The 26,557-nt window shown below is 45.1% G+C and overlaps 1 protein-coding gene across 2 annotated transcripts; it reads right to left on the bottom strand.

Moving 5' to 3' along the window:
- Positions 1-22,052, bottom strand: LOC105561655 (heat shock protein beta-1). Of its 2 annotated transcripts, XM_012011822.1 has the most exons (4): positions 21,646-22,052; positions 10,996-11,112; positions 9,612-9,804; positions 1-989 (listed from the first exon to the last, which is right to left on the bottom strand). In XM_012011822.1, exons 1-4 carry the CDS (start codon positions 21,831-21,833, stop codon positions 795-797), a joined length of 693 nt encoding a protein of 230 aa, XP_011867212.1. In that variant the 5' UTR covers positions 21,834-22,052; the 3' UTR covers positions 1-794. The 2 variants fall into 2 exon arrangements, with proteins under 2 accessions (XP_011867212.1, XP_011867213.1); XM_012011823.1 differs by lacking the exon at positions 10,996-11,112 and having other exon boundaries at positions 21,646-22,050.
- Positions 22,053-26,557: the final 4,505 nt, after the last annotated feature.

Raw genomic sequence — 26,557 nt, 5'->3', positions numbered from 1 at the left:
TTACATTTATCATAGATTTTTATTTAAATTTGCGTTCGCATTACCTTTAAACATTATGTTTTGTGTATGTGTATATGTGTGTTGTATGTGCGTATGTGTATTTGTTGAGCCTGCGTGTGTGTTGTTGCGCACGTTTCGGAAATATTAAAATATTCATAAATAATATCAATATAATGGTCATATATTCTAAGCATTGTGTTATAGTCTTTTAACGTACACCTAAACTAACACATACATAAGTTAACCGTTTACAAACGATCGTTGATTCATGAATTTCCGACTCGTTGGTACGCAAGTGCACGAGTAAGCAATACAGCTCATAACTTAAAAAAGAAAATCTACTTAATATCGTTTCAAAAGGCAATGCACATTTCTGATCGAAAAAAGAATTACTATTTCTACGAGGGAAATATCCTGTGTATCAAAGGAATAAAGCTGTTCGTATGAAAAAGGAAAAATATCTTATCAAACATTTTAGCTGACTTTTTTTTTCACATTTATAGCACTTCAACATTGCACTACGTTTGATTTCGTCTTCTCTTTTTAAATCTTTTACGAAAGTCGATGCGCACCAGACACTTGGCGCGCGGGGTCGCTTTTTCCTGTTTAAATTGGTCAAACCTCGCGAGAATGGATCATCTTTGAGTTACTATAAGACAATAGTAAAGAAAGGAATAAGGGACTTACGAAGGAGAGGCCCAATTTGGATAAGTGGTATGGTGATTGGAACCGGGATGAATTTAAGGCAGAAAATTAGAAATCGACTTTCCGCAATTCGTCACTGGATTGATGGTTTACTGGTGTGCGATCGGGATTAGCTTCTCGCCGGAGCCTATCGCCGGTAAAGGTGCCTCCACGGTAAGGACGCCGTCCTTACTCAGGGAAGACTTGATGCTCTCGGGATTGGTTCCCTTCGGCAACAGGAATTCTCGGTTGTACTCCCTGTACACCGATTTGCTCTCCGTCTTCTCCTCGTGCTTGGCGTGGACCTGGACAGACGAAAAAGTTGCATTGCGTTAAACGAGATAATATGTTACGACAAACTTTACACTCGTCACTATTCGCACGATCCATTGGCAGGTAAACGCAATCGAATGCGCAAGGCGTTACGTAATAATTCTACACCTGATTACACTATCAACTTGAAACACAGTTTGACAATAGAAACAATTATTTGACGACTTAAACTGGCAAAGTAGTTTATTCAATAACTTCCACTTTTTAAATAAGTTATTAAATAAACTACTTAGCCAGTTTAAGTCATAAAAATTCTTCCTACGAATCAACTATTGGCGACAATAATATTCTTTTTCACCATAGTTTGAATTAAAGGGTTTAACAATTTTTATCCTATATAAAAATATATCACACATAGTGTAGAAAATAATTTAAAAAATTCTTAATTGCAATTGACTGACTCCAGACGATGTTACAATCAACCCTTTTAATGCGGCAGTCTCCGCCGCCTTGAAACTAAAATATATCGTGGCCAGCAGCCAAGTTGCGCCGCAATTCCATACGTACAGCGAGTTTATTATTAGTATCAATTATTATTAATTGTTAATGGATATCGATATCCCGTCTGCGATCCCCTCGGAATGTATGCCGTGAGACATGCTCGCTACTAACTCGCAAACTTACAAGTTCTCCTTAACATTCGCCTCGCGTGCGCCCGAAGCACGTCGCGATTGATTTATCCGAGGGGGAAACCGCTAACCAAAATCTTGTACACCAATGCCCACTAATGCCCAGTGGGCATTACTTTATCTTATTATCTTCTTTTATCTTATTTATCTTGCTTTATCTTATTTTATCTTATTGTATCTGATTTTATCTTTATAATGCCTCAGTACGGCTGAAATCACATGATGCAGAATAGGAGTACGGAATAGAGAGTGCGTTATAGAAACAGGCAATCAGAGCTTTGCCGTATCAACGAGTGACGGAAATGTCTGGCTCTGATTGGTTGCTTCTATGACGCACGTTCTATTCCGCAGCTCTATTCTGCACCATGTGATTTCAGCCTAAGACGTAATGCCCCAAAAATGCCCTAGTAATGCCCGGTAATGCCGCAAATCTGTACACCACAATGCCCTCAGCGGTTTCCCCCTCGGATTTATCATTACGAATAACGTCGGGGTAACGATCCCGAGAGACCCTTGCGCCTCATCGCCATGTCACACATGCGGGTTTCTCTCTCGAGGAATTCACGTGTCACATGCGGCAAGAAGAAATTTATCGCGGCCGAATTTTTCACGAGCGACAACCGAAAAGATATACGCCTGATAAGTGTCCTTCGTGACTCTCTAACGAGCAATTTCCCTGAGCGATCTCGAAATAGGGCAACGCGAGCACCCCGTAATAGTGACCGTATTACTCATGCGTTCGACCCGGTGAGTCATGCCCCGTTCGACCATGCGTAGGTTTCGTCTCCTTAGTAGACGCGTGGGCTAGTATAACGTGTCAGACATCGATCTCGTTTCTCCACCCGCGACTCGATGACATACGCATTGGATTACCCGAGATATCGGCTCTACGCGACACAAACAGCAACACGACAAACTCGTGTTTCAGAAAAATAATTTTCTCGAGTTTTTCGAAATTTAATCGAACACCTCTGTCGCTCGAATCCCTCGGTCTATCTTATATTAGGAGCCTATCTCATAATAGAGGAACTTCAATTGCCGAGAGCGGGCTCATTCGATCGGTTAATCAAGTACTGGAATATTAATTCTAAAAATGAGTGAGAAATTTATAGTGATACATTCTTCTAAAGTATATTTCTTGTATTCCAAGATTGGAAGAAATTACACGCAAGTACCGAACGAACAAACAACTACGTCGCGGAGGCTCATCGAGACGGGACGGACAATGAGACCGGGCTCTCGCCCGTGAAAGATCGTTCTCGGAAGTAGGTTACGAGATCCACGTCGCAATCTCGGGACGCCTGGGGTCTCGCGAGAGAACCGCGTGGAAAGTCGTAAAGGGGTCGAAACGCAGCGGGAACGAAGGACGTGACGGGGAGGATGGGGGACCGCGCCATCGCTTCCACCTTCCACAACACGTCGACGCGAATCGATATCTTCAAGCTTATATCCTTACGAGTCATCCTTCCTCTCACTCGACCCCGTTTCTCCGTCGAGCCACCAGTTCCTCCAGTCCGCAAAGTTTTGCGGGAAAATATTTAAAGGGAAAAGGCGCTCCGTACATCCACCTCTCCACTTCATATCCGTTTCGAGGTTCCTGTTGCTCGCAACGAGGGGCTCTATCGAGCGCTCTTCGTTGACTCAGCGATCGATGAGAATTTACATTTTATCACGAGGCGGAATCGCCGCTCGTATGTGCGCGGATATTTCTTTGTCCCGAATTCTTCGAACGTATACACGCTTGTGCGAAGCATTAACGCCCGTTGCGCTAAGGTTTCTTCGTCGCGAAGCAGTTCACCTAGATTCTACCGAAAAAAAGCGCCCCGATGAAATATGCATGAGATATAAGTCGACTTATCAGGCTCCAGCACGCACCGCTCGTTGCACGCTGTAGAGCGCCTTCATAATATTTTTATGCACGTAGAACTAGATCCCTGATAAAAAAAAATTCTGGATTCAAGTCGCGCGGGACTTCGGTAGCGCGCGCTGCTGCCCGAAGATGCGCGCAAATATTGCACAATTCACGGATAGCGTTGCCGTTGTAGTTTTGTGTAAACGGTGTGTTATTACGACGACGCGTGGTCGTTACATCATGTTAATGGCGAGTTTGATCAGCGACGTATTTAGAAATCGCGGAGTTTGTGCGACAGCGAGGCGAGTCAGACTCGCCTTGACGAGAATCGGTATGCAAGTGTTGACTCACATGATCAAACAACAAAAGTGGCACTATAGCGTGTAGACGCGAAACATCCTAGATTTGTCCAGCCATCTTTTCGAGACCCTCGAGAGTCTCCTCGATCTTTAATATTAAAAACGTCAGTGTTTCCATACCTGCCATTTTTAATAATACAGAAAATTTATTGCAAAAAATTATCTCAGCCAGAGTTTGAACCTGGACCTCCCTACACTCTAGGCGGGCGTCTCACCAATTCGACCACCAAGGCATATGTTTATCGCAATGGCAGTAAAAAGATGTTAGCTACGTGTATAGACGACATTAATATTAAAGTGGTCTTTAATATTAAAAGGCCTCAGTGGCCGAATTGGTGAGACGCCCGCGTGGAGAAAAGGGAAGTCAAACCCTGGCTGAGGTAATATTTTTCGCAATAAATTTTCTGTATTAAAACATTGGCCGGTTAATGTTGACTCAAGAGCTTGATTTATACTTAATATTAAATATCTCAAGGCGCAGTTTAATCAAATTGATTAAACGACATTGAAGGAAATCTTGTAAGTCGCCAGAATTAATTAAAAACTTCAGAAGATTACTTGACCGTGTCTGGCAAATTTTTATGTTTAAACTCGCAACGTTTCGACCATGGTTTGTGGTCCTGTGGTGGGTTTGTGAGTCCTGTTGTGAGTTTAAACATAAAAATTTGCCAGACATGGTCAAGTAATCTTCTGAAGTTTCAAATGGATTAAATTTTTGTCAAAACCATATTTTTGACACGTTAGAAAATCTTGCTAATTCTCGGCATTAAATATCTAAAGATAATTTTTGACACTTCAATCTCTTTAATGTAACATATTTCAAGATGGAGCTTAATTAAATTTAACCTGAACCTTTGAGCAAAATCTCCCTAATTTTTAACAGCAAGTGTCTCGAGTTCAATTAATTTCAATTAATTAAATTAAGCTTAATTTTTCGCAATAGACTTTAAATTAAAATTATTTAGACACTAACATCCTGTCTTGGCTCTTTATTACTTTGTCTTTTCATTCGATATCTTGACTATTCGGTGTTAACTACGATACTTTCTAAGTCGGCGAATATATTCATATTCGATAGTTTTTCTCGATTTCGACATGTCTATTGCGGACCACTCTCGCCCTTTGTCGCTAATCGCGATGACATTTCTTGAAGCGTGTCTTCGGCTTTTGTCACGCGGGAGAAAAATGCAGGTGCAGGATATACGACCGCGCCCGTTAGAGCGACAAGCAACATCAAAGGTAGAGTCGCGAACGGTAGGCGAGGCCTGCCGTGCTAATTGCATTACGTAAAAGCCGCTAACGAGTTAGGCTCGTTCGCTTCGGTTCGAGCGTCTTCTCCATCGCGTTCGCGTTTGACGAAGGGACCCCCGCGACCGAGTCTACCTGTCGTCGTCCGCGATATACGCCAAACGAAATGAGCCTTAACCTTGCGCCGAGCAAAAAAAAAGTTCGCCCGACATCGCGAAGCAACTTGTCTGCATCACACGCGTCCTTCCTCTCCTTCTCTCTGTTCTACCGTCGTAAGACTCTAGCGGATCCCGTATTTGAATTCAAGGCGCGCGCCGCGCGCTGCCTTGCATAAGTTTCAGGTATGAATTCCTTGGCACCGCTTCGCGGCCGGTCGGCATGATAAACGGATGTAAAAGTAGCCGAGATAACGACGGCGAGGCTGATGTAATTAGCCTCGCTGACCTTTTCGATAGGACTTTTGCTTCTCGCACTTTTACTTTCCTGTAGCTAATAGAGGGAGAGGCGGTGACTCGTCAACTCCCGTTGTTCAGTTCTCATTGTTAATTTCCTTAATTTCCACAGCGAGATATTTTCTACAATCTGATACTCGGGATTTCTATGATTGCTGAGGAAAAAGCGTCTTTTAATCGAGGGGTAAACCGCTGGATTTCTTCTCCCAACGAGCGAGCCGCGAAATGGATTTGTGACGGCGGTCATCCGCTAACGCAATTCTCTTGCTGCCGTGCTCCTCGGGACATCGATCGCGCCCGGCCGTAAAGGAACAAAACTGCCGCGGGAAAAAAGGCGTGCGCGGGTAACCCAAGACCGTCGCGGGACCGACAAGAAAAAGAAAAGACAGCGAGGGAGAAAATGAAACGGAAAGGGAAGAGACGCCGAGAACGAACTACGGTAACCCAACTCTCTTCGCAGGATCTAAGTTTCGTGACGGATATCGTCTTACGAGAGACGAGCATTACGCAACCCTACCAGCTGCAACCACTAGTCATTGGAGTGACCGATTTGCCAAACTTCAAGCATCCCCGATCTGTTGCTCGATGAACCCGGCAACGAGATCTGGGTTACACGGTACACACGATGACGGTGATTTCAAACGTTTTATCGACTTTCGGACACTTTAGAAATTTCAACGCTTGAATTTTTCACATCCGAATCGTATACGGATTCTACCGCAAGTTAAACCCCGGAGAACGTACCAAAAATACGCCAGTCACATTATTGGTTCATCAGTATTAAAAAAATTTATTTCGCCATCTTTAGCGCACACGAGAGCAATCTCTATTCTTTCTTCACTTATTGTGATTGGCTTCCGGAAGTTGAATTTTGGTACACTCGGTGCATCGTTATATCATATTTATATTTTTAAACGCAATTGTATAATTTCGTCCCTACTTTTGCTTTGTACAGAGAAAGAGATCGGTATTAAGATATCCGCGACATCAATGGCTATCCGTGATAGTTGCTGTTCGAAATCCGGTGCCGCGATTGTCGAAAATAACGTAAGCCGCTGGCAGCTCTGACTCACAAGCTAAATATAACCGTGAATTTTGATGTTCCTACTTCCACCTCTGCCTTTGCGCGAATGAAAACAGACCCGGAATCTTTCGAAAGTTGATTAAAGCGCCTGGATATTATCAACTCTCGGGACACTTAACGCTCGGTGGAAGAGAAAAAAAATTATATTTCCATCGATTATTGCGATATGTACGTAGCGTCGATTACAATTTGCAGCCAGACGCTTCGGCGAACTCTGCCCTTTCGTCAAGTAGAGTCTAGCGAGACGTAATCAGCCCATTTGCATTTGATTAATCGTCGTTTCTCGCGGTTTTTCAATCATCAACGTCAAATATGCACACTTTCTTTACAATACGCATCCAGCGATTCAATCTCCGTCGAAGTACCCGGCGCGAGTACATTATGCGTTATGATAAGAACGAAAAAGGAGACACGGACGCGCGCTTTCTCGCCGCTTCTGCGATGACGTCCGTTGGCCATAAATTCGCCGAGATGATCTACTCTACTCCCGTCCCATTCCCGGCCCGGGCTACCCGTCCTTCAGAGCGCCGTCCTTGGTCGAGCCCTTTAAGGTCCGCTCGCGGTGCGTGGCCGACCTGAATTCGCCAGACCCTGACCACGTTACACGACGGGCAGTCTCGAGTTCTCCGTTGCCATCGGGTTCCCGTCCGGCGAATCCGTTTATGGAAGACTGCTCCCATTCCCTCGAAATTATTTCAAAGAGAAGGACCCACGGTCGCGACGGCAGAAGAACTTTTTTTTCCCGAGCGGGATCGCGCGTACTCGAGAGACAGCGAGATCGATCCAACGAAAAATTGGGTTGGGCCACGTTGGGCGACGTAACCTTCGAGGAATGTAACAGACGCCGCGGTGGATAAAGAGTTTATTCGAGCGTTGATATGCCGACGGCCTCGTTCGAATAAGATAAGACGATGGCCAGACGACGGACGCGAGTAGAAATTGAAAAGGGAGGCAACATGCAGATACAATTCAGGAGACACGTTGTTTTGACAGCCGCGCACTTCCACCGAGCTACTGCGAGCTGCTCGAAGCCGGAGCTCAAGGAAAACAGTGATAAAATCATCTCTTTAAAGATGAAATCGACTTCCAGTCTAAATAAACTTCAGTAGAACGCGGAAGAGCGCGACTTTTGGAACATCCAGTACCAGACGTGCCCGCTGTCAATCAAGACTTTTAAGAGATCGCGAGGCGAACGTGAAAGGGATACACGCTCGATCGGCCGATCGCTCGTCGAATAGATCGTAGGAATAACGCTGCGCCTTGTTCCTCGACGGATCTTAGATCATCACGTCTTTCTATCATTGTGAAGAATGGAAGGTACAACGACCTCATCATCCGATCTCGTGCATAACGGTAGAAGAACTTTTGCAACGCCGTACTCAAGAGAGAAAGAGTACTCGGTTTCCGCTCTATTACCTCTCTTATTGAAATAAATGGATAATTCTATAACATTTGCCGAGGTTTGGTGAAATCGGGCCTTAGACCCGGTCCAACGTCGCTTAACTTTAATCCTAGTTTAATTCACGTTTGTCTCGTTCTAAAGTAACAGTTGAAAAGGGGCAAAAAACTAATTGTAAGCTTAAAGTTGAACAACGTTGGTGAAATCGGGCCTAAGGAGAGAATCGATTAACCTCCGGTTAGCAGTTAAACGACGCTTGCGAAACTGGCCCCTACTTTCCAACATTAGATTTAACAGTTTCGGCAAAAATCGCGTTACGCTGCTTCTGCCCGAGTATTACGTGTTTACGCGACACGTCTCTTGTGTAATTCATAAGCGTAATCGCGCACCGTCCCGCATCTCGGCTTGTTTGTTCACAATGGCCGAACATTATTCCGGTCCGCCGGTATGACGACTGGCGTGAGTTTATTTTCGGCGACGGTTATTTCCGTCCAGGTCGGCGCGGGAACGTTAGAGACGGATCTCGAAGACGCGCGTAGAAATCCCGAGGAATTCTCTCGCTCCCGATATTTCACTTCCTGCCGCTGAAATTCTAATTCTCGGGACGTGAACGAAGCGGCGCATAAACTGTTGAATTTATATTCGATTGCCGGCTGCAGTTCGAGCGGAATAAAGTTACATTTCGCCAAGGAGGCTAATCGCGAGGGCCGCGAAGTGAAATGGTGCCTCCCTTCGTACGAATTCGATCGCGTTGGTCCGACGAGGTGGTCGCTTTCCTGGCGGGAAGTGACGTAACGCAATCAATTACAATGCTCTACATAGTTCATGAAGATCCGCAAGTACCGACGAGTATTCCTCATTCCGTCCCTCCCACTGAATACGATGTTTAAATGCAAATTTTTTTTTTAGACTTAGATACCATGTCTTTGCACCGTCATGATACAATTAAAGTTTCATGTATTTAACAATTGACTCGGGAGTTAATAACTCGTATGCTTACTCGAACCTTGCGCTTCTATTACGAGAAGATATCGTAAAATGTGGAAGTCGGTGATTCTCGGATATCACGAACGTGAACTACAAGCTGAGTAAATGAATAGATCTGTGAAAAACTACGATGGCGCGCGATTCGCGAGTAATTAACTTCGCTTTATGACGGCGCATTGCGCGCGGCGGACAACTTTGTGTCGCGCCAGTCCTCGCCAATTGCGCAAAAACTTGAGCCAGATTTGCACCTTGCCAAGTTGTGCAAGAGACGGCGCACATCGCGCGTGATGAGTCAACCGCGTAATAATTTCAGGTTGCCAGATGAACCGGGAGAAGTCGCGCGGCAGTAAATTGTAAGATCTAGGCTGCGAGTAACATCTATTGTTCGACCAAATCAATTTGTACTTGTCTAAGAATAGACTCTTAGCGGCCACTAAATGTCAAGATTAAAAAAAAGAGAAGCTGAGTAAAATATTTTCAACATCGAATCCTTTTCTGTAACGCTTGCAGTCGACGCGAACAAACGGCGATTGGATCGTCAGGTGCTCGAGCTTCGTGGCTTGAACTTGAATACTTTCGCTCACCAGTAGCTTGTTGTCCACAGTCTTGACGACGATTTCCTCGGGCGTGTACTGCGAGACATCGAAGCGCAGCTTCAGCATTTTGCTGTCACCCTCGTCCTGGATGAGAGGACTGTTGAGACCATCCAGCCAGGCATGGTCGTGCTGAGGACTCAGAGAACTGCTGTTCTGAGTGGACTGTTGCTGAGTGGTGGTGCTGTAATCGGAAAAAAAAAACAAGAGACCCGATTATTGTGGACGAATGTCGCTCGCGCGTCAAGTCTAAATGAACAATGAGATGTCGGGCGCATTGGTGAGCGGCGTGATGGGCGACGTCGGATCCGTAACCCGTTACCGTAAAACCTGTTGACTACACTACAGACTCGGTGCGACAGAATGAAGCCTTACTTACGGTGACGATGGACGGACAATTAAATAAATGCACGCAGAGACTGACATTAACGTAAAAATCGTGCGTCAACGCTAAGAAGACCAGCACATTTCACGTAAACCTAACCAACATTTTCCTTACCGTCACACAACCACGCGTACTCACGCGAAAGTAGACAAAGTAAAAAATGACACAACTTTGCACAAGAAAATTGAGTTATCTATTGCAAATGCCAATTGACGATTAGTTCACACGCTTTGCTCTTTCTAGCGTTAACTGGCGTTACTCTAACTCTTGCACGCAGTACTACGATCTATGCAGAACTGTGAGGAACACAAGGTATATGAATCGTGTCAAGGAGGCAACGGTATCATCGTCCCAAGTGTGTGGGGTCACAAAACGTGCAGACATTTGGTTTGTTCGTTGCACTCGCTGTGGCGCGATTGCAACTGCGTTAACCCTTTGTAGAAGAAACAAACATTGCAGCGCTGCGCTCATTTTTTCACGTTTAAGTTTTCGTCATTACCTCGTCACACAATGTTGGCGTATTAACATACTAAATACGAATTTAAGTACTAGCGATTCGTTAAAATAAACGATTCGCGATTGAATCCTTAATTGTTCGAATTTTTTTTTTGCTGCGATCAAATTGTACGATGATCGTAACGTTTTCTCGTTAACCCAGGTCCCATTATTTCAACATATTTCTCGAGTTGAAACCGTTAACCAATTGTGTTCATCCTACAAAGGATTAAAGACACAAACGAGAAATAAACGACACAGTGCGGGGATAAATATTTCGGCTGGGAAGTGAACGCAGGGGGTGCGATCTAATTTACTACTATTTCAAAACGAAGCTTGGTCGATCTACTTGGTCCTCCGGCAAGCTTTGCAAATTTAATAGGGGACGCGCGTCCTTGGACGCGCAACATCTTCCGATCCCGCAGTCTGATCGTCCCCTATGATCGACTCGTGCTTTTCTGTGAGTTTTTCTTTTCTTTCTCTATAGAGCGTCACCTTTTGAAGCTGTCGAACGCGGACCGCTTCGGCGGTGCTGCAGGGTCGACCTTGTCCCAACCTTCGGTCTTCGAGGTCGTCGACGTGCGGTGCTCGCTGGTGCTCGAGTGATGCCGGCTTCATGGTTAGTCACGTGCCAATGCGGAGAGCCAATTCGGCAGGCGAGACGGTAGTCGAGAGCGCAGGGGAAGAGGGATTGTTATTATTATATCGGTTAACTCTCATGGTTACGGAGTCGTCCGAGTTTAACGTTAATCCACGCCGATTAACGTTGTCTTCGCTTCCGTGTTTCTTGGCGATTCGATTAATCTCCGTCCCGCAGTTTTCCCCAGATTGGATTTCACCGGCGGTTAACAGTCATTCGTCAGTCGCTCTAAGATCCCGGATCCCTTCCGAGAGCTTTCTGGTTTCGCCGACGACAAATAACTCCTGTTCGCTATTTGTTATCTCCATCAATAAGCGCCGATCCTTCCCGGCGAGTAAACTAGTCGAATCTTATTTGGGAATCTCTTAAAACTAACTTTGGTTATACAGAGATTCACGACTGTAGCTTTGTCGTCGTAACAACGGCTGTTTAACCGACGAATAACTGTTTAGAGTTTTATTCACCGTTGATGAAAACCATTCCCGTTCGAATTATCAACGTGCCCGATTTTCCGAACGTTAATATCTAACCACGAAATGCCGCTTCGAGAAATAGAAAATCGTTATATTAATAGATTAAGCAAGTTTGTGATAGTAGGAGATTATAGACACCAAGAAACAGCGAGCGAGCGACATTCCCAGCAAGATTTAATAGAAATCTTTTCTGACATTTCTCTTTTTCGTTACTTTGCACTGTATTTTAATTCTTGCCAATTAAGAAATACCGCCGTATGACTCCTTAAGAGCGCTTAAAGTTGAACTGCGAAAAAAAATCTCACAAGTTTAATTTTTGTCATACGTTTCACATCGATAAGTTACTTCGTGTACTGCAAAATTATTTTAAAAAAAATAAATAAATTATAGAAATTAGCGCTAAACCTTCACTGAATAAAAGTCTCGCGTTCACGTGCTAGAAACAACACAACTATAATCGCCTATCCGCAAATAAAAAATATTAACATATGCTGGCAAATCGCTTCAAAGAAACAGGACAAAAAGCGGTAAGACAATCTGACACACGTCAAACACGCAGCAAAGAAATCGTAAAGGCTATTGTACAAATTATTCGTACAACTTAAGAAATTAATAAGCGCACTCGGCAAATACATACGTATGTGTGCATAAAACTTAGGCACGGTTTCGCCAACGTCGCCCAACTATAAGCTCAGTTTAATTCGTTCTTTGTCTTTTTCCAACTGTTACTTTAGGAAAGAGACAAACCTAGATTAAAGTTAAGCGACGCTCGGTGAAACCGGGCCTTATTCGTTCTAGACTTGCGTAAAAGAAAAATAACGCCGTGTTCACGATCAAACGAAATTTACCGAGCGGGTGTCTGGTATCCTATCTCCGCGCAGAGATCGATCGCTACGCTAATTACCGCTGATAATCGATGTTAAAATTTATCAACGGTCTCTCGGGTGGACTCCGGTCGATCGTAGACGTGCGCGCGCGGGGATAAGACAATTGTTTGCAGCGAAATCACGTTCGAGGTAAATGTCACGATAACCGGAAGTGTCTTGCCTTGTCTTCGGAGAGGTCGTCGACCCACTACCACGGAGGATACTATAAATAGTACGTAATTACGTCGTCGCAGCCGGTACTTGCAGCGAGGGTGATCGTGATTTCTCGAGTCTATTCGGGTTACCTTCCCTGGCAGAATCGACTTAGCCAGTAAAACAATTCTATCGCTGTTCTCCAGCAATTCATCTATTGTTCCTCGACATTACGCAAGCATCGAAATAAATCGCAGTACCTGCACCCACGTGAGTCAGAGGGGCCTCTACAGCCGACGTCACGAAATCACGGACTATTCGTTTCGAACTATTCTCCTATAGATCTGACAATCTAATTCATCGTACACGGATGATTCTGGCAGAATTTTTATGAAAGCCGCGAAGAATTCCTTTGTTATTGTGACGCGTTTAAAAACACCGCGAATTTAAAAAATTAACTCTGTCGACTCTTACGAGTCCAGGTTTCTCTTTCTAAGGAAATATATGCCTTTTCGGGTGCGAAAATTGTATTTCATAAAAGACAACGCGCTATATCAACAGAAATTAAATGTTCCGAACGAAATGAGATTTCGTACACGACGCTTATAAAGTTTTGCGATGGTTGAATAAATTCTACGACAGGGCAAAACGATTCCAAGAACGAAATGTCACTATATCCCGTCACGCGATATAACGTGTTTGACAGTAATAACGACTGTTTTCCGCGTTTTATTCCCCGCGGCGTACGTACAGAACAAAGAGATTGCCGTCGATTCCTATCAGCTTACGCGCGTGGTTTCGACAAATCTATTATCGAGAATGCAAAAATGCGTTATGCGATCTTTATACCCTTTCTGATTTACACAGAAATATGTATTACCATTTCGAACTCTGATTGAGTCTAGACCCGTGGACATTTAAATATCACGCGACGTTCGCCGACGGGAAGCGCGACGGGCACGAGCGGAGCCGCAGGAAAGCTGCGTGGGAAAAGAGTGGGAAAGAAATGCGGTAGAGAACAATTATGCCAGACAAGAGAAAGGTCGGATCTCGTCTCGTGAAATCGAGAGAGGTCAACCGTGGCGCGACGGCTCTTGCGAAACCCGACTCGTCGGAGTGAAAAGGCCAAACGAGACGCGGAGCACGGAGTAGTAAATTCTAATTCCAATCTACCGTGTTATTTTGCGCGCGGTAGTGACCGTTTTAACATCGTTGATTCAATCGATTGCATGCAACATTAAATGAATATAAAAATATGAATTTTTTTCAATAGTAGTTTTGTCGGATGGACGTGCCTTCGAAGACAGTTTTCTCCGACCGATACTCAGAGACGGACATCTTTTTTACAACGTAATTTTTAACTAATATATGTAAGCGTAGAGTTGCGAATCTCATTCCGTCCCGGTGGCTATACTGCCAATTGTTGTACGAACGGCTTATAAATAATAAGTTTCTCCAAATTGTAGACATTTCCTTGAAAAGGACCACAATCCGGATGACCGAAACGTTGGAATTGAATCGTTAAATTAAACCACCCAGCCAGTGTAAAGTCGTTAAATAATTTCTCTTCCTGTTGATTTTATCAGGAAGTTTTAATAAATATATTGGCACGAAGCGGACTCTCATTGATGTAAGAGCAAGTCAGCGGCATTTATCTAATCTATGTATTCCAGGCTACGTTTACTACTTGAAGTCGCTGCGTGTGATTGGTGCAGCTTGTATCGGTCTCCAAGTATCAGCGCAATTTTATAAAAAAAAAAATATTAACTCAAGCACATTCCTGTTGCAGAAATTGCACAATTATCATCCGCGTATTCTTCGTTTTCATTTGACGTGGCAAAACGTAAAGATGGGATATAAATATTGAGATATCGAATTGTCTCCCAACAACTAGCAAACTGAATTCAACTAAAACATTAACGCGTACATTTTCCTAATATTGAATTCATTACACAAAAATGAAACGTGAGAATGTCTATTGTGTGCGCAAAGTGTCTCCAGAGAATACATTTGTAACGATTCTTTATCGCCTCCTTTCTCAACTGACAGATACCTCGTTGTCCGCAAATCATATCTAGCCAACTGACTCTATCGAATAAGATAATCAACGCTACGGGCACGTTTCGGCGGAATCATATTTAGCCATTACGCGATGCCAATGGTCGGCCGGGAGTCAATGAATCGCTTAAACTCACAGTCAGTACACATCGCCGGTACATTGTGTAACAGAGAGGCCGTGGTCGGCGCTACGAAACAAAGAGCGCGTGTGTGGGAAAGTGCGCGAGAGCGAGCGGAAAGTGAATCTCCCTTTGGCACGCACGTATCGCGGCTGCATCGCTCGAGCCTTCGATCGCGATGCCTGCCGACAAGCACGTCAGTTGTCCGCCAAAGTTGAAGCGTCAAGTTTAGCATAGTTCGCCAAAGTCAATTAGCAAGTTATTGCCCTGCCTGCAAAAGGCAATTTCCCGTTGCTGCTCGAATCTTATCGCGCTGTCTGAAGGTCTTGGCCCGTCTATCCGGAAGAGCATCCGAGCTACCTGTGCTGCACGATATCGCGTCCATCAATTTTTTAACTCGCTTATCGTAAGTAAAGAGGTAAAAAAAATCGGGAGCGGTACGATTAATGGTTTCCGTCGAGAAAACGTAGTCCCCTATTTATACGTGTCGAGAGACATTTACAATACCTCCTCGAGATAATTCGGTAAATTTGCTTGCGCTTATCGATTCAACGTAAAACCAGCTGTTTCAACGCCTCTCCCGATATTAAATAACAAAGGACCATCGGTGCGAAATTGAAATTCATGTGTCGCGTTTCTCAATAAAGCTCCGGAGTGCACGTTCGAATTATTAACGAAGTTGAATTCAAATAGCAGAGGAAAGTCCCCTGTTACGAGATATATTCTCCTAATGTAACCTACACTGATCAAAAAATATCTTAATCTAAAAAAATATTGCTTTACTCAAGTAAATTTTTCATTAGGTGGGTCCTAATAGCTTATTAACTTAAATTTAAAAAATTAACAAATTAAATCATACATTGCTTTAATTTAAGTATTTATGAAATATCAAAGAATAGATCATTTTTAATTAAAAAAATTTTACTTTAATTCTATAAAATGTTTACTGAGATGTAATTTTCACAGCGAAAAAAGTGGATTTCTTATTAAAAAAAAACAATTATTTCATTTAATAAATTTCTATATCTCATGAAATCTTTATTTGAATGTAGAAAATGTAACGATTTAAATTAATTTACTTAATATAATACATAGATTTACTGGAAATTTGATATTTTTATTTTAATAGAATAAATATTTTCTTCAGTAAAAAAATAATTTTAAGTAAATCTATTTACTTAGTTTGAAAATTTTTTTTGTCAGTGTAGCAGCTTTTCAATATTCAATTTCACAAATCTTTTTCGCAACAATTGCACAATGATGAACTTTCCAAACAACAGATTTCACTCCGATGGAAATAAATTAATGCTGGAACGAATCGATGATGTCTATTAATTTAGCAAAAACCCCCGCAGTCTCGTATTAGAAGCCTATCTTATAATAGAGGACTCTCCTCTAATAAAAACAGTCAGAGCAGGTGCGCGAAGCGTCGATAATGTTTGTTATACCTAGCTGTCCGTCTATTAGACAGGCGACGGTCTATACGTTAATAACACGTCCGCGTCGAAGACTCGCCACTACGCGTGATGTTGCCATACGCGCTTGTCTATTTGCGGTAACCGTCCCTGAACACAAGAATTACGTCAGGAACACGTGATTATTCGGACTTCGTAATGGACCATATTCACCTCCCACGAGAGTGATCCGTCGAAGATGCGCGATCGAGCACCTGCTTACCGTCGGCGCGTATTTATAGACGCGTCAGCGAGAATCTTTTATACCAGTGACGCGATGCTTCTCGAAGAAAAGACCCAGATATGATTTGCGAGAACAAAGTCTCAAGTCGCGCTACGAGATGCCGGCAGATAATTGATCCGATAATTAAAATTGAAATGCAAATGTTTCTGAGCGATGATGTAAATCGACAAAAATAGTAAAATAATTCAATGAAGTGCGTAGTAAAGTGATTTGCACGTCGCTGAGAACCTGCGAATGACAAGCAGGCGTTTCAATCACAGACTTCTATATATTACTAGACTGCTACCTTCGAGCTGAAGAGCGAGGCAAGAGTTCCGCCATGTCTTGCTAGGTAAATAAAGTAGTATGTGTGCATCTGTGTGTCACTGACACACCAACAAGTCATGGCGGAAATTTTGCCTCGCTTTTCAGCTCGAAGATACCAGTCTAGTAGTAGAGGAAAGTCCTCTGATATGAGATTGTAGGTTTTTAACGTCCAAATTCAATCGCAAATCTTTTTTCGCAACGATTACACGATCTGACGATCAATTTTCCACTAAACAGATCTCACTCCAAGGGCAATATATTCATGATGGAACCAACATATGATGCCAATTAATTTAGCAGAAACCCATATTAGGAGCCTATGTCGTAACAGGGGACTTTCCTCTGTACAGAAGCCTGTGGTTTCAACGCGAATGCGTTCGGACGAGAATTCGCACGCCGGGCAACATACCGCAACTTGATGACCGTTTTGTGCGCGGGCGGATAGAGATCCTCGTCCGGGATCATCGCGGATCCTAGCCGGCGGCGGGCCACGATACCGCTTGCCACGACCGAGCGCGTCTCGCTTTAAAGCGCCAACTGCGACGGTTGCCTCGACGCGTTTGGCCTCGACGATGTCGTAAAAATTACTGCGTAAAATCGCTCGTCTAGGATTCTCCCTGCAAGCTCTCCTCCACCTTTTCCCGCGTCGCGATTTGGTGCTTGACTCCAGTGGGGGCGATACGCGATCGTGCAACGCGATACAATGTCAGGGCCGCCGCGTTGACGTAACAATGCACCGCGATGCACCGTAAAAGCGTGCGTCCGCGTCAAGTGACAACTTTATCTCGAGTACTACGTGGGGGAAAAAAACGTTAATTCACGTCGGCGATTCACGTGCGTGACGTGCCGATTGCGTAATCGGCCACTGCGAGAGAGTAAAGAATTTCAGGAACAAGTCATTTCAACGACCGCAATTTCCAACGTAAACCTACGTCTCTCCGAGACACGCGGGTACGAACTCCGCGGGTACGTTGACTTATTTTGATCGGGTGAAATCCCGGAATTTAACGCCGTTTTGTTCATCTTCCGCGTTCCCATCTCACTTCTTCGAACTTGTTTCGAGCCGCGAACAATGCCGCATTCAGAGGATGCGACCGCGCGCGTATATCGGCGTGTCCGTCGAAAACGCGGTGAACGCCGTCCACTGTGCGTTCAACGAGACGCATGCGATGTAATTGCGTAATAGACATCGCTTGTAAATCCCGCGTGTGCGACACGAGCGGTCGGGCTTCCCGCACTTTTTTTTAAATACGCCGGGTTGGACACGAACGTGACTATCGTCCGATTCTGCCAATGTAGTTTAACTTCAATCTCGGTTTAATTTTGTAAACCGAGCCTGTACGTAGTCGCGAAAGGGTTAAAACGTACGATCGGGGGCTTTCGGGCTTCACTGCCGCGACAATGGGGCGATCTCGACGGCGAAAGTTTCGCGCGGCCGTGGCTACGAACGCATGCAAATCTCCCAACGCACCGAGCACTCGCCGGAGATCGTATCCGCCTCGCTCTCCGCGCGGACGAGCCCCGCCAAAGGGGGGCTCTCCTGGTGCTTCGCGAGTGCAATGACGGAATCGCTATAAATAGAGGTTGAAATGCGCGAAACGACTGCATCGATGCAAAAATGCAGAGCCAATCTGCGAATCGCCGCGGCGTGACCGAACCCGCGCTCCGACACTGAAAAATGGCGCGCGTCTCGCCCGCTGCCGATGGTTTCGTGACAAAGAAAAATCGTGCGCCCTCACGAAGGCTCGTATCCCGTAAGTTTTCTGACGCGATGACATTTAACGTTTGTTTTACCGAAACTGGATATAAGAGCGGAACGTTCCGAGTGTTCGAGGCAGCGACAACGTAAATTAATTAATCACGCAAACGAGCGGCTTTACGACGCGACGGCCTACAAGTGACATCATCTGTTTTTCCATACCGCGCGGTTTCATCCTCTCGCCAATTTTGCCGGTGATATTTTCCAATCGTCTCGTGACCGAGGATACTTCAACGCAGCGTTTCTCAAACTTTTTCGCCCCGCGGTCTCCCAAAACGTAGAGAAAATCAAATTAACGCTCTGCGTCCCCCCTGCAAGAATCCAAGAGGGTAGAGCGAGGCTACTCAGTTAAAGCTTCGTATAAGAAATTTTATAAGAAACTTCCATGATTACTAGATCATGTCTAGCAAATTAATTTATTTAAATTTATAAGATTATCATTTCACAATTTCCCTCTTGTGTTACAGTGTGATTGTGTTACAGTGTGATTTGCAGTTTGAGAAACGCTGCCTTGACGTATCTATACAAATTACACATTACACAACGCTCCTTTAAAAAGAAATCGATCCGGAGTCTTTGGCCCATATTCTGAAACCTCTTTTATCGGTAAAAGCGCCTCTAAAAGTGGCTTCTAGCTAATCAGAAGGCTTGTTAGCCACTTTTAGACCCAGTTTTTCATGTTTTGGTTAACTGTTAACCAGAGAGAGTTAGTCGACTCTCCATCTTTTTCAACATTATCTAAGACAGAGAATAGACTAACTTCTGCACGGAGAGAATTTGTCTCTTCAAATTTACCCCGAAAATCGTGGTACCCCGAAAAAAAATTTCAAAGAATTTTATGAGTTTTCTAAATGTTACCATAAATTTTATTCGTAAAACAAAGTTCTCATAAAGTTCTTCAAAATGCCATGTTGTCCCACGATTGCATGACTTTCGGGGTAAATTTTAATAGAACATTCTCTCCGTGTGGTTAACAATTAATCAGAAAACGAAAATCCCAGCCTTCGAGGCGCTTCTATTGATAAAAGAAGGTTCAGAAAACGGGCCATCGTCTGAAAAAGTTAAACTGCATTCGCACGACACGCGCACGATCGATCGATTGGCAAATCCCCTTAATCGCCCCGACTGTCGAGTCACGGAACTCGTGGTACGAAGCATCGACGGATGTTTATCGCGCGAAAAGAAACTATTGTACACTTTTTTTCCAGACGCATCGGAAACCGATGGCGCCAAACCTGCGGACGACTGTTAACAATCGTCGCGAGTTATCTCAATGCCGGGCGTGCAGCATCGAACGAGATGGAAATTACTCTTGAAAATAAGTCGGGGAAAAAAGCGGACGTGAAGCCTCGCGAGTACGCAGATAACGATCGAGCGGAAATAAGGGAAAGAATTCAACGCGAGGATACGACGCGCACTCTCGTAAGCCCTCTCTGATCCTCTCGCGCGTCTACGACAGACTGCACAAATTAGAGCGAATTCGATTGCCTGCACTAGTGCGAGCAATCGAATTCGCTATTAGATTTCTTCGCGAGGAAGGATCGATACCGCCAATGTCAGCCGTATTATCCGCGACCCACGCTAATTCTTTCTCCGTGCGGCGTACGCCCGACTTTCTTTTCAGCCTTTTGATTCCGCGGAAAAAATCGTATTACTGGGGAAAGTTACTTTATCAAAGTATCTAGTTACAGTTTTTTTCGCTGAAAATGTAACTAGAGTTACAAGTTACCAATTCTAAAAAGTAAGGCGTTGCAGTTACTAAAAGAGTAACGAATCGTTACTTTGCAGTTACTTTCTTGCAATAAAAATATCAAATCTGCGTTTGAATTGTAGAGTCGATAAAGGCGTTTATGCGCAAATGCAAGACCTAATGCGAGCTGTAGAGGTTTAAAAAACATACAAATGTAACTATTAAATTAGTTACCAGTTATCAAAAAATGTAACTGAGTTAAGTTACAGTTACAGATGGAGAGAAAGTAACGAAGTTAAGTTAGAGTTACCAAGAAAAAGTAACTGTAACTTCGTCACAAGTAACAAGTTACTTCCCAACCCTGCTCGTTTACTAGGAAAAACGACAACCATGAAAAGAGCTGTTTACGCGACTGAGCTTGAAAAGACCAAGGGCGAGCGAATAACGCACGAGTGACGATCGGCGTAGTTGAAGTAGAGGAAAGTTCTCTATTACGAGAAACGTTTCCAATATAATAATCTCATCGACGAATATTGAATTCTTCACCGAGAGACTTCAATGATAACTTGGCCATGTCTGGCAATTTTAATATTCAAAACTCACAACGTTTCGACCCTGCTTTGTGGTCCTCTTCAAGTGATATTGTACCATATGTTCAGTGTAACAAATTAAAGGAACCGAGGCTTAAGCCTAATCTACAATGTGCTCTCTGCGTCTAGAAACATTCTATTTTGTAGCTAATGTATACGTTTACAAAATTTATGCAAGTTGATAAATTGTATATTATACATTGTATAATCGTACATTGTTGACAAATTTGTTGAGCGTTTTGATCTGTTTATATAAAATAGAATGTTTCTAGACGCAGAAAGCACATTGTAGATTAGACTTTAGGTTCACGAGAGGCAGAACATTCGCCAATGAAATTTCTCGCTTTTCACGAGTTCGCGCTAGGGGAAAAGTTCCACGATCGAGTCCCACAATCTAAATGCACGTTTCTAAACTCACTAAAAAGAAAAAGTGTCGCGGCCATTCGGTCCCTCGCCGTGCACGTACGCGACCGCAAGTTTTACGCGTGGGAAGAATAGCGCGAGCAGAAGAGAGAGTCTGGTACAACTCCGCTCCGCGTGTAACTCGCGAGGGACGACCTCGGAGCCTCGCGCGCGATCCACCGGCGCCGGGGGCGTCGCGTAAACAATACGCTGCTCGTATCGGTCACCGAAGTAAAGCGAGTTCGTGCCGTCCGCGACCAAATTTCGAAATTTCGATGTAAAACCTAAGCGAGTTGCACGCCGAGAGACGCGCGAGGGGGGGAACGTAAACCGGAACGTAAGACATCTCGCGAGAACGAAAGAGAGAGAGAGGGAGACGGGGTTGATGTACCTGGTGGTGCTCTTGAAGAAGTTGTTGCTCTCGCGGTTCATCAGCTCGCTGCGGAACCGCGACATCTCGTCCTCCATCTTCCTCATCTCGGCGTCGAAGCGCTCGCGTATGTTGGAGAACTCGGTGTCGATCACGCTGAAGTCACCGAGTTTGATGGGAATGTTGCGCTTGATACCACTGTCGGCCATGTTTCTCGCCCAGGCAGCACTCTCGTGTCTCTCGTCCACTGCGTAACACTTGACGGAGGACCCGCGCGCGCCCGCCGAATCACGACTCGATCGCGAAGACGCGAGGGGGCAATCGGTTTAACGTTGGCGATCGACTTCGCACGCGTTCACGTCCGCACACCGTGTCTCGTTCCCGTCTGAGGAGTGAGCGCGGCTCGCCGGCAGCCCCTTAAATACCCGGCGACGCCGGCGAGGCCGCTCGTGGGTGTTCGGCCGCGCTCGGCCGCGCTCGGCCCGCCTCGTGATCACGCACGCGGTCGCGATCGACGGCGGCCGGAACGTTCGAACGTTTGACGCGCGCGCGATGACGACCTTATACAAATTTAATTAGACAATTAATCGCCGAATGTGCGGCAGCGAGTCGTTAGCGAAAGGTCGACGGACGCCGCAACGTCGCCGCCTACATCCTGCCCTGAGTTTCGCCGCTGCTTCATGCAAAATTCCGCATTATTTCCCCAAGATAGAGGAGGGTCCTGTCTCGTTGTTTGAAATGACTTTTTAATACTTCATTGACATGTTCGAGTTTTATGTGCGTGTGTGTATTAATAAAGTGAGAAGAAATAGAGAGAAGGGCATTTTGAGACTACACGTTTCGGATAAACTGGGCCGAATTTGAGAATCGACTCTCCCTTCTCTGGATTATGTGCGCGTTTTAACAAATACGTTACTCTCGAGAAGAGATACAGGAAAAGGCAATTGAATTTCGATACTGTGCACTGTGGCAAATTAAGAGAATCGTCTTCCCCGTTCATCGAGGGGATCCTCAACATGGTCAACTTTCTGATACGTCGCGGCCGGACTTACGTTCGCGTTAAAAACAAACAATACGTCACGCGAAAGCGTGGCCGCGCTCTTAGAATTTGCTCATATAAAGATCGCGCGTGGGCGAGCCGCGACGTCGAGAACGGCACAAAACGAATCATCGTTGCCCTCGCGCAACAGAGCATGACTAACAAATTCGCGCGATCATTTCCTTATAAACGACCCCCGCGAAAGAACAATCTCGCAAATTCCACGCACGCATCCACGGCGGAATTGCGCGGCCGGTACGGGAGACAAAGTGCACGCGGCTACGTGTAAAAATAATATCTTCGCTTTGTGTCAGGCTGACCTGTGACCCGCGTAGCAGTCAGCGTAGGAGCTTAGCAAGAAGTTACCTAATCCATACATTATTCGAGTGAATACATTTTTTGTTAGGCTTCCAAACGTAATTTCAATGATACCATATTGTTGTTGGATTTAGTCCGATTAGTGCAACACTGTCAATCTGTACACAAAAGCCACATAATTTGTCTATTACACAAATGTTTTCATGAATTGACAGTTGTAGGAGCAAAAGGTGCCAAAAGTGCAGAATCACTCCAGCATCCCCTTAACTGAAATTACCTCCACAAGCAAATACTTGTTGGTAAAATAAGAAAAATATATTTTGAGGAAACCTAACAGCCCTTTGACGTTTAACAACGTTACGTATTTGTAAACGTGCATTTAAGAAGATTATTTACAATTGGATGAGATTATTTGTAATCAGATGAAATGGTGTAATCGGTGGGACATTTTGGCTAGCGGTTACCCCCTTGGTTTCCAGTAAGTTCGACGCGACGAGACTCTCCGGCGATGCTCTGATTCGCGGGGCGAGCGTATCCTCGTGACGAGGACGAACGGCAGGACCGTATGTGTCGAGTGGGCCGCGTATATGAGAGAGGACGGGGGCGTAGAAGAGCGATGACGTGCCCGTTCCATTCAGACGCGGGAGCGACGGCGGCCCGTGACGACGCGAGGCGCCGAAATAGCGTCGGCGTCACTCACCGGCGCGGGCGGCTCGGTTTCAATACCGTAAAAGAATTCTTTCGCGCGTGACGACGCCGCACGCGGCCCCTCGCGGCCCCGCGTTCTCCCGGCTCGATGACGCGTCACGTCACGAGCGAGCGATCGCCAATTTTCGACGGACACAACGCGTCAGGAATGCGTTTCCAATCCGACTTTTGTCGACGCGGGAAATCCGCGAGCGCGCTCGTGCCTCTCGTTGCCGCTCCGGTCCGCGGACGTTATTTTAAAAAGCCGACGCGATCGGGACACGCACCGTTGTACAGCGGCGATGTAAACAATGTCCTCAATTTGTAAACCGGACGGTGATCCTCCGGCATCAACGATTCCGGTCCCCGGGAAGGGTTTTAATTTCTTTCAATTAAAATTCTCATCGGTAACAATTGCGGTCCGTGAATCAGCGCGTTAAACGATGCATTGTCGATCCTCCTCGATGAGTTATTGACTTCGACGGGACCTTTTAATTCGGTCTAATTAAACGATCAGCACCGTAAAAATTATATCATCCGCCGTTGCAGCGTCTTACGTCATCTCGAGCCCTTTTGCTTTAAAGGCCTGTGTCCACGACGCTGAAACTTGGTTCACGTTCTAGCAAGAAATGCATGGCCGATCAACTTGCAGCTTTTACGGAATAGCTGCAAGTCGATTGGCTACGCATTTCTCGAAGCTAGAACTTGGACCGAGTTCTTGTATCGTGGACACAGGCTTTAACGCGTGTTAAGCCGGTATCAGACTACTTGAGATTGAGATTAGATTGAAAATTGACCAATTAGAGTAAAAGTTACTAAACTTGAGACTAGTAAACTTGACTGCGATTGGTCAAATTTCAATCTAATCCCAATCTCAATCCGTAGTCTGATACGGGCTTTACGAAGGCTTTCTCCGAAAAAATCCGGCTGACAAACGAAATTTTTGAATTTCTTCATCAGCCCTGCAAGCTCGCAGGCAACGTCGCTGGAACTTGAAACACGTTTCTTTCAAGAGGATGATTTATGATTTTCGTCACGGGCCCAATCGAAGGCCTGAGAAGGGTCTCTTTGAAGATCGCGTATCCAGCAGTAAAGGGGGAATAAAGGACGCTGATCACGACTAACGAGAGCATCGAGGTTGACGCTCAAGTGTGTCAATGTCGCCGGCCCCGTATCTCGATCCAGACGAGATTCTTTACGGGACGACGGACTTCCTCTCTTGTTTCTGAAACGACGAGACCGGACTTTACCGGACTAGACCGCCACCGGTGTGGGGGGAACCTGACTGGTGACGTGACGTCACCTCCGTGGGGGTTTCGCCGATCGATTAAAGGCGTCACGGCGGTTCCTAATATGGATCGAAGATAAGGTCGCCGTGGGATAATAACGCCTGCCGATCGATCCCTTCCATAATTGCGCGGGATTCCACGTCGGCGACGTTTTGGAAACGTTATTTCGAGCCGTTGAATTTTAATTCCATTTCCTAATTTTAATAAACCGACACTTGCACGGCAGAATCGTGAATGAGTCTCTGACATGCCAAGCCGGTTAGCGTCGAGTTTCGTCCGCAGATTTATGTCCAAAGTAGATCAATCTTGAGGATATTATCTGTCGTAATTACACAGGGAGGTTCAAGGAGCTTGATAATTTATGTACTGAAGTTTAATTCCTACTTGGAATCTAATTTCTAATTATATCATTTTACCGTTCCAACTATAATTTATATGACTGGGAGGGAATTTGGAAATTTCTTGAATTACAATTTATTAAGAGGTCGCCTCGACGCCAGTAGAGGAAAGTCCTAGTACTTGAGACTTACGACAGAATCGTGAAGGGTCACGACAATGTCTTTGCTCAGGCCCTAAAGTTAAGATTCCATAGATGAGTTGAGCTGTGGCAACGCGTGAGGCAATGCGAGTCGACCAATCAGAAGCTTGCCGTAATCTTCCTGCGTTGAAATTGAAGTATTTTGATACTTCAATTGCCGCAGTTAAACGCGTTTATGGAGTCTTAACTCAAGTCGAACCGCAAGCCGGCAACTGTCATACAAAAGGAGAGCGTCTATGTTATCATCCAGGCAGAGCTTTACACGATCCACGATCTAAGACAAAACACAATCGCGATTCGTATTTTCGCACGATGGGGAAAAATCGATTCCACCTGTCGCATCGGCGTGTCGTATCCTCGACATTGAATCGCGAAGGGAACGGCTGGCGGTCGGAGAAATCGAATCGGACAGACGAATGCCCTCGAACGAATCTGGCTTCGGGATTCTATGCCCGTCTCGGATTCTGCCAGCTAATAATAGCGCCCTGCTAGCGCATACCGAAGAGCTACTATCTTTTCGGCGACGTCAGTTTGCTTGTTTTCCTCGTCTACGTACCGGGGGCTATGAATAATTGTCCGATCTCTCGCCGAACGCAGGCATTTCGGCGTGACGAGGAGATGCAAGCGACGCGCGCGCGGATATAGCGAACGCGAGAGAAATGCGGGGTCTACAATGCAAGTCTTAGAGTCGCAGTCTTTTGTGTGATTGGCCAATTCTTATGTGTCTGACTGAGTTGACCAATTATGCGAAGTCTACAATGCGAGTCTCGGAGTGGTAGTCGTAAGAATAGTCGACTATGATTGGTCAATTCTTGTGTGTCTGACAGAGTTGACCAATTACAGTCGATTATTCTTACGACAGCGACTTTCCGAATAGCATCGTAGACCCTGCATTAAGGCCTGTGTCCACGATGCTGGAACTTGGTCCAAGTTCTACTTTCGAAAAATGTCTAGCCAATCACCCAGCAGCTATTCCATAAAAGCTGCAAGTTGATTGGCCACACGTTTCTCATATTAGAAGCCTGTCTTAAGGCCTGTGTCCACGATGCTAGAACTTGGCCC

The sequence above is a fragment of the Vollenhovia emeryi genome, unplaced genomic scaffold (genome assembly GCF_000949405.1).
Source record: "Vollenhovia emeryi isolate VEMERY1.0 unplaced genomic scaffold, V.emery_V1.0 DF939203.1, whole genome shotgun sequence".
Classification (NCBI taxonomy): domain Eukaryota; kingdom Metazoa; phylum Arthropoda; class Insecta; order Hymenoptera; family Formicidae; genus Vollenhovia; species Vollenhovia emeryi.
Note: the sequence above shows the minus strand (reverse complement) of the source record. Positions and strands in the feature narration are given on the sequence as shown.

Excerpts from the sequence above, each read along its gene's own strand:
- LOC105561655 (XM_012011822.1), bottom strand. The coding sequence starts at position 21,833 with ATGGCCGACAGTGGTATCAAGCGCAACATTCCCATCAAACTCGGTGAC. Across the intron at positions 11,113-21,645 it reads TTCTTCAAGAGCACCACCAG|CCGGCATCACTCGAGCACCA; the intron begins GTACATCAACCC and ends CTAACCATGAAG. Across the intron at positions 9,805-10,995 it reads GCGTTCGACAGCTTCAAAAG|CACCACCACTCAGCAACAGT; the intron begins GTGACGCTCTAT and ends TTCCGATTACAG.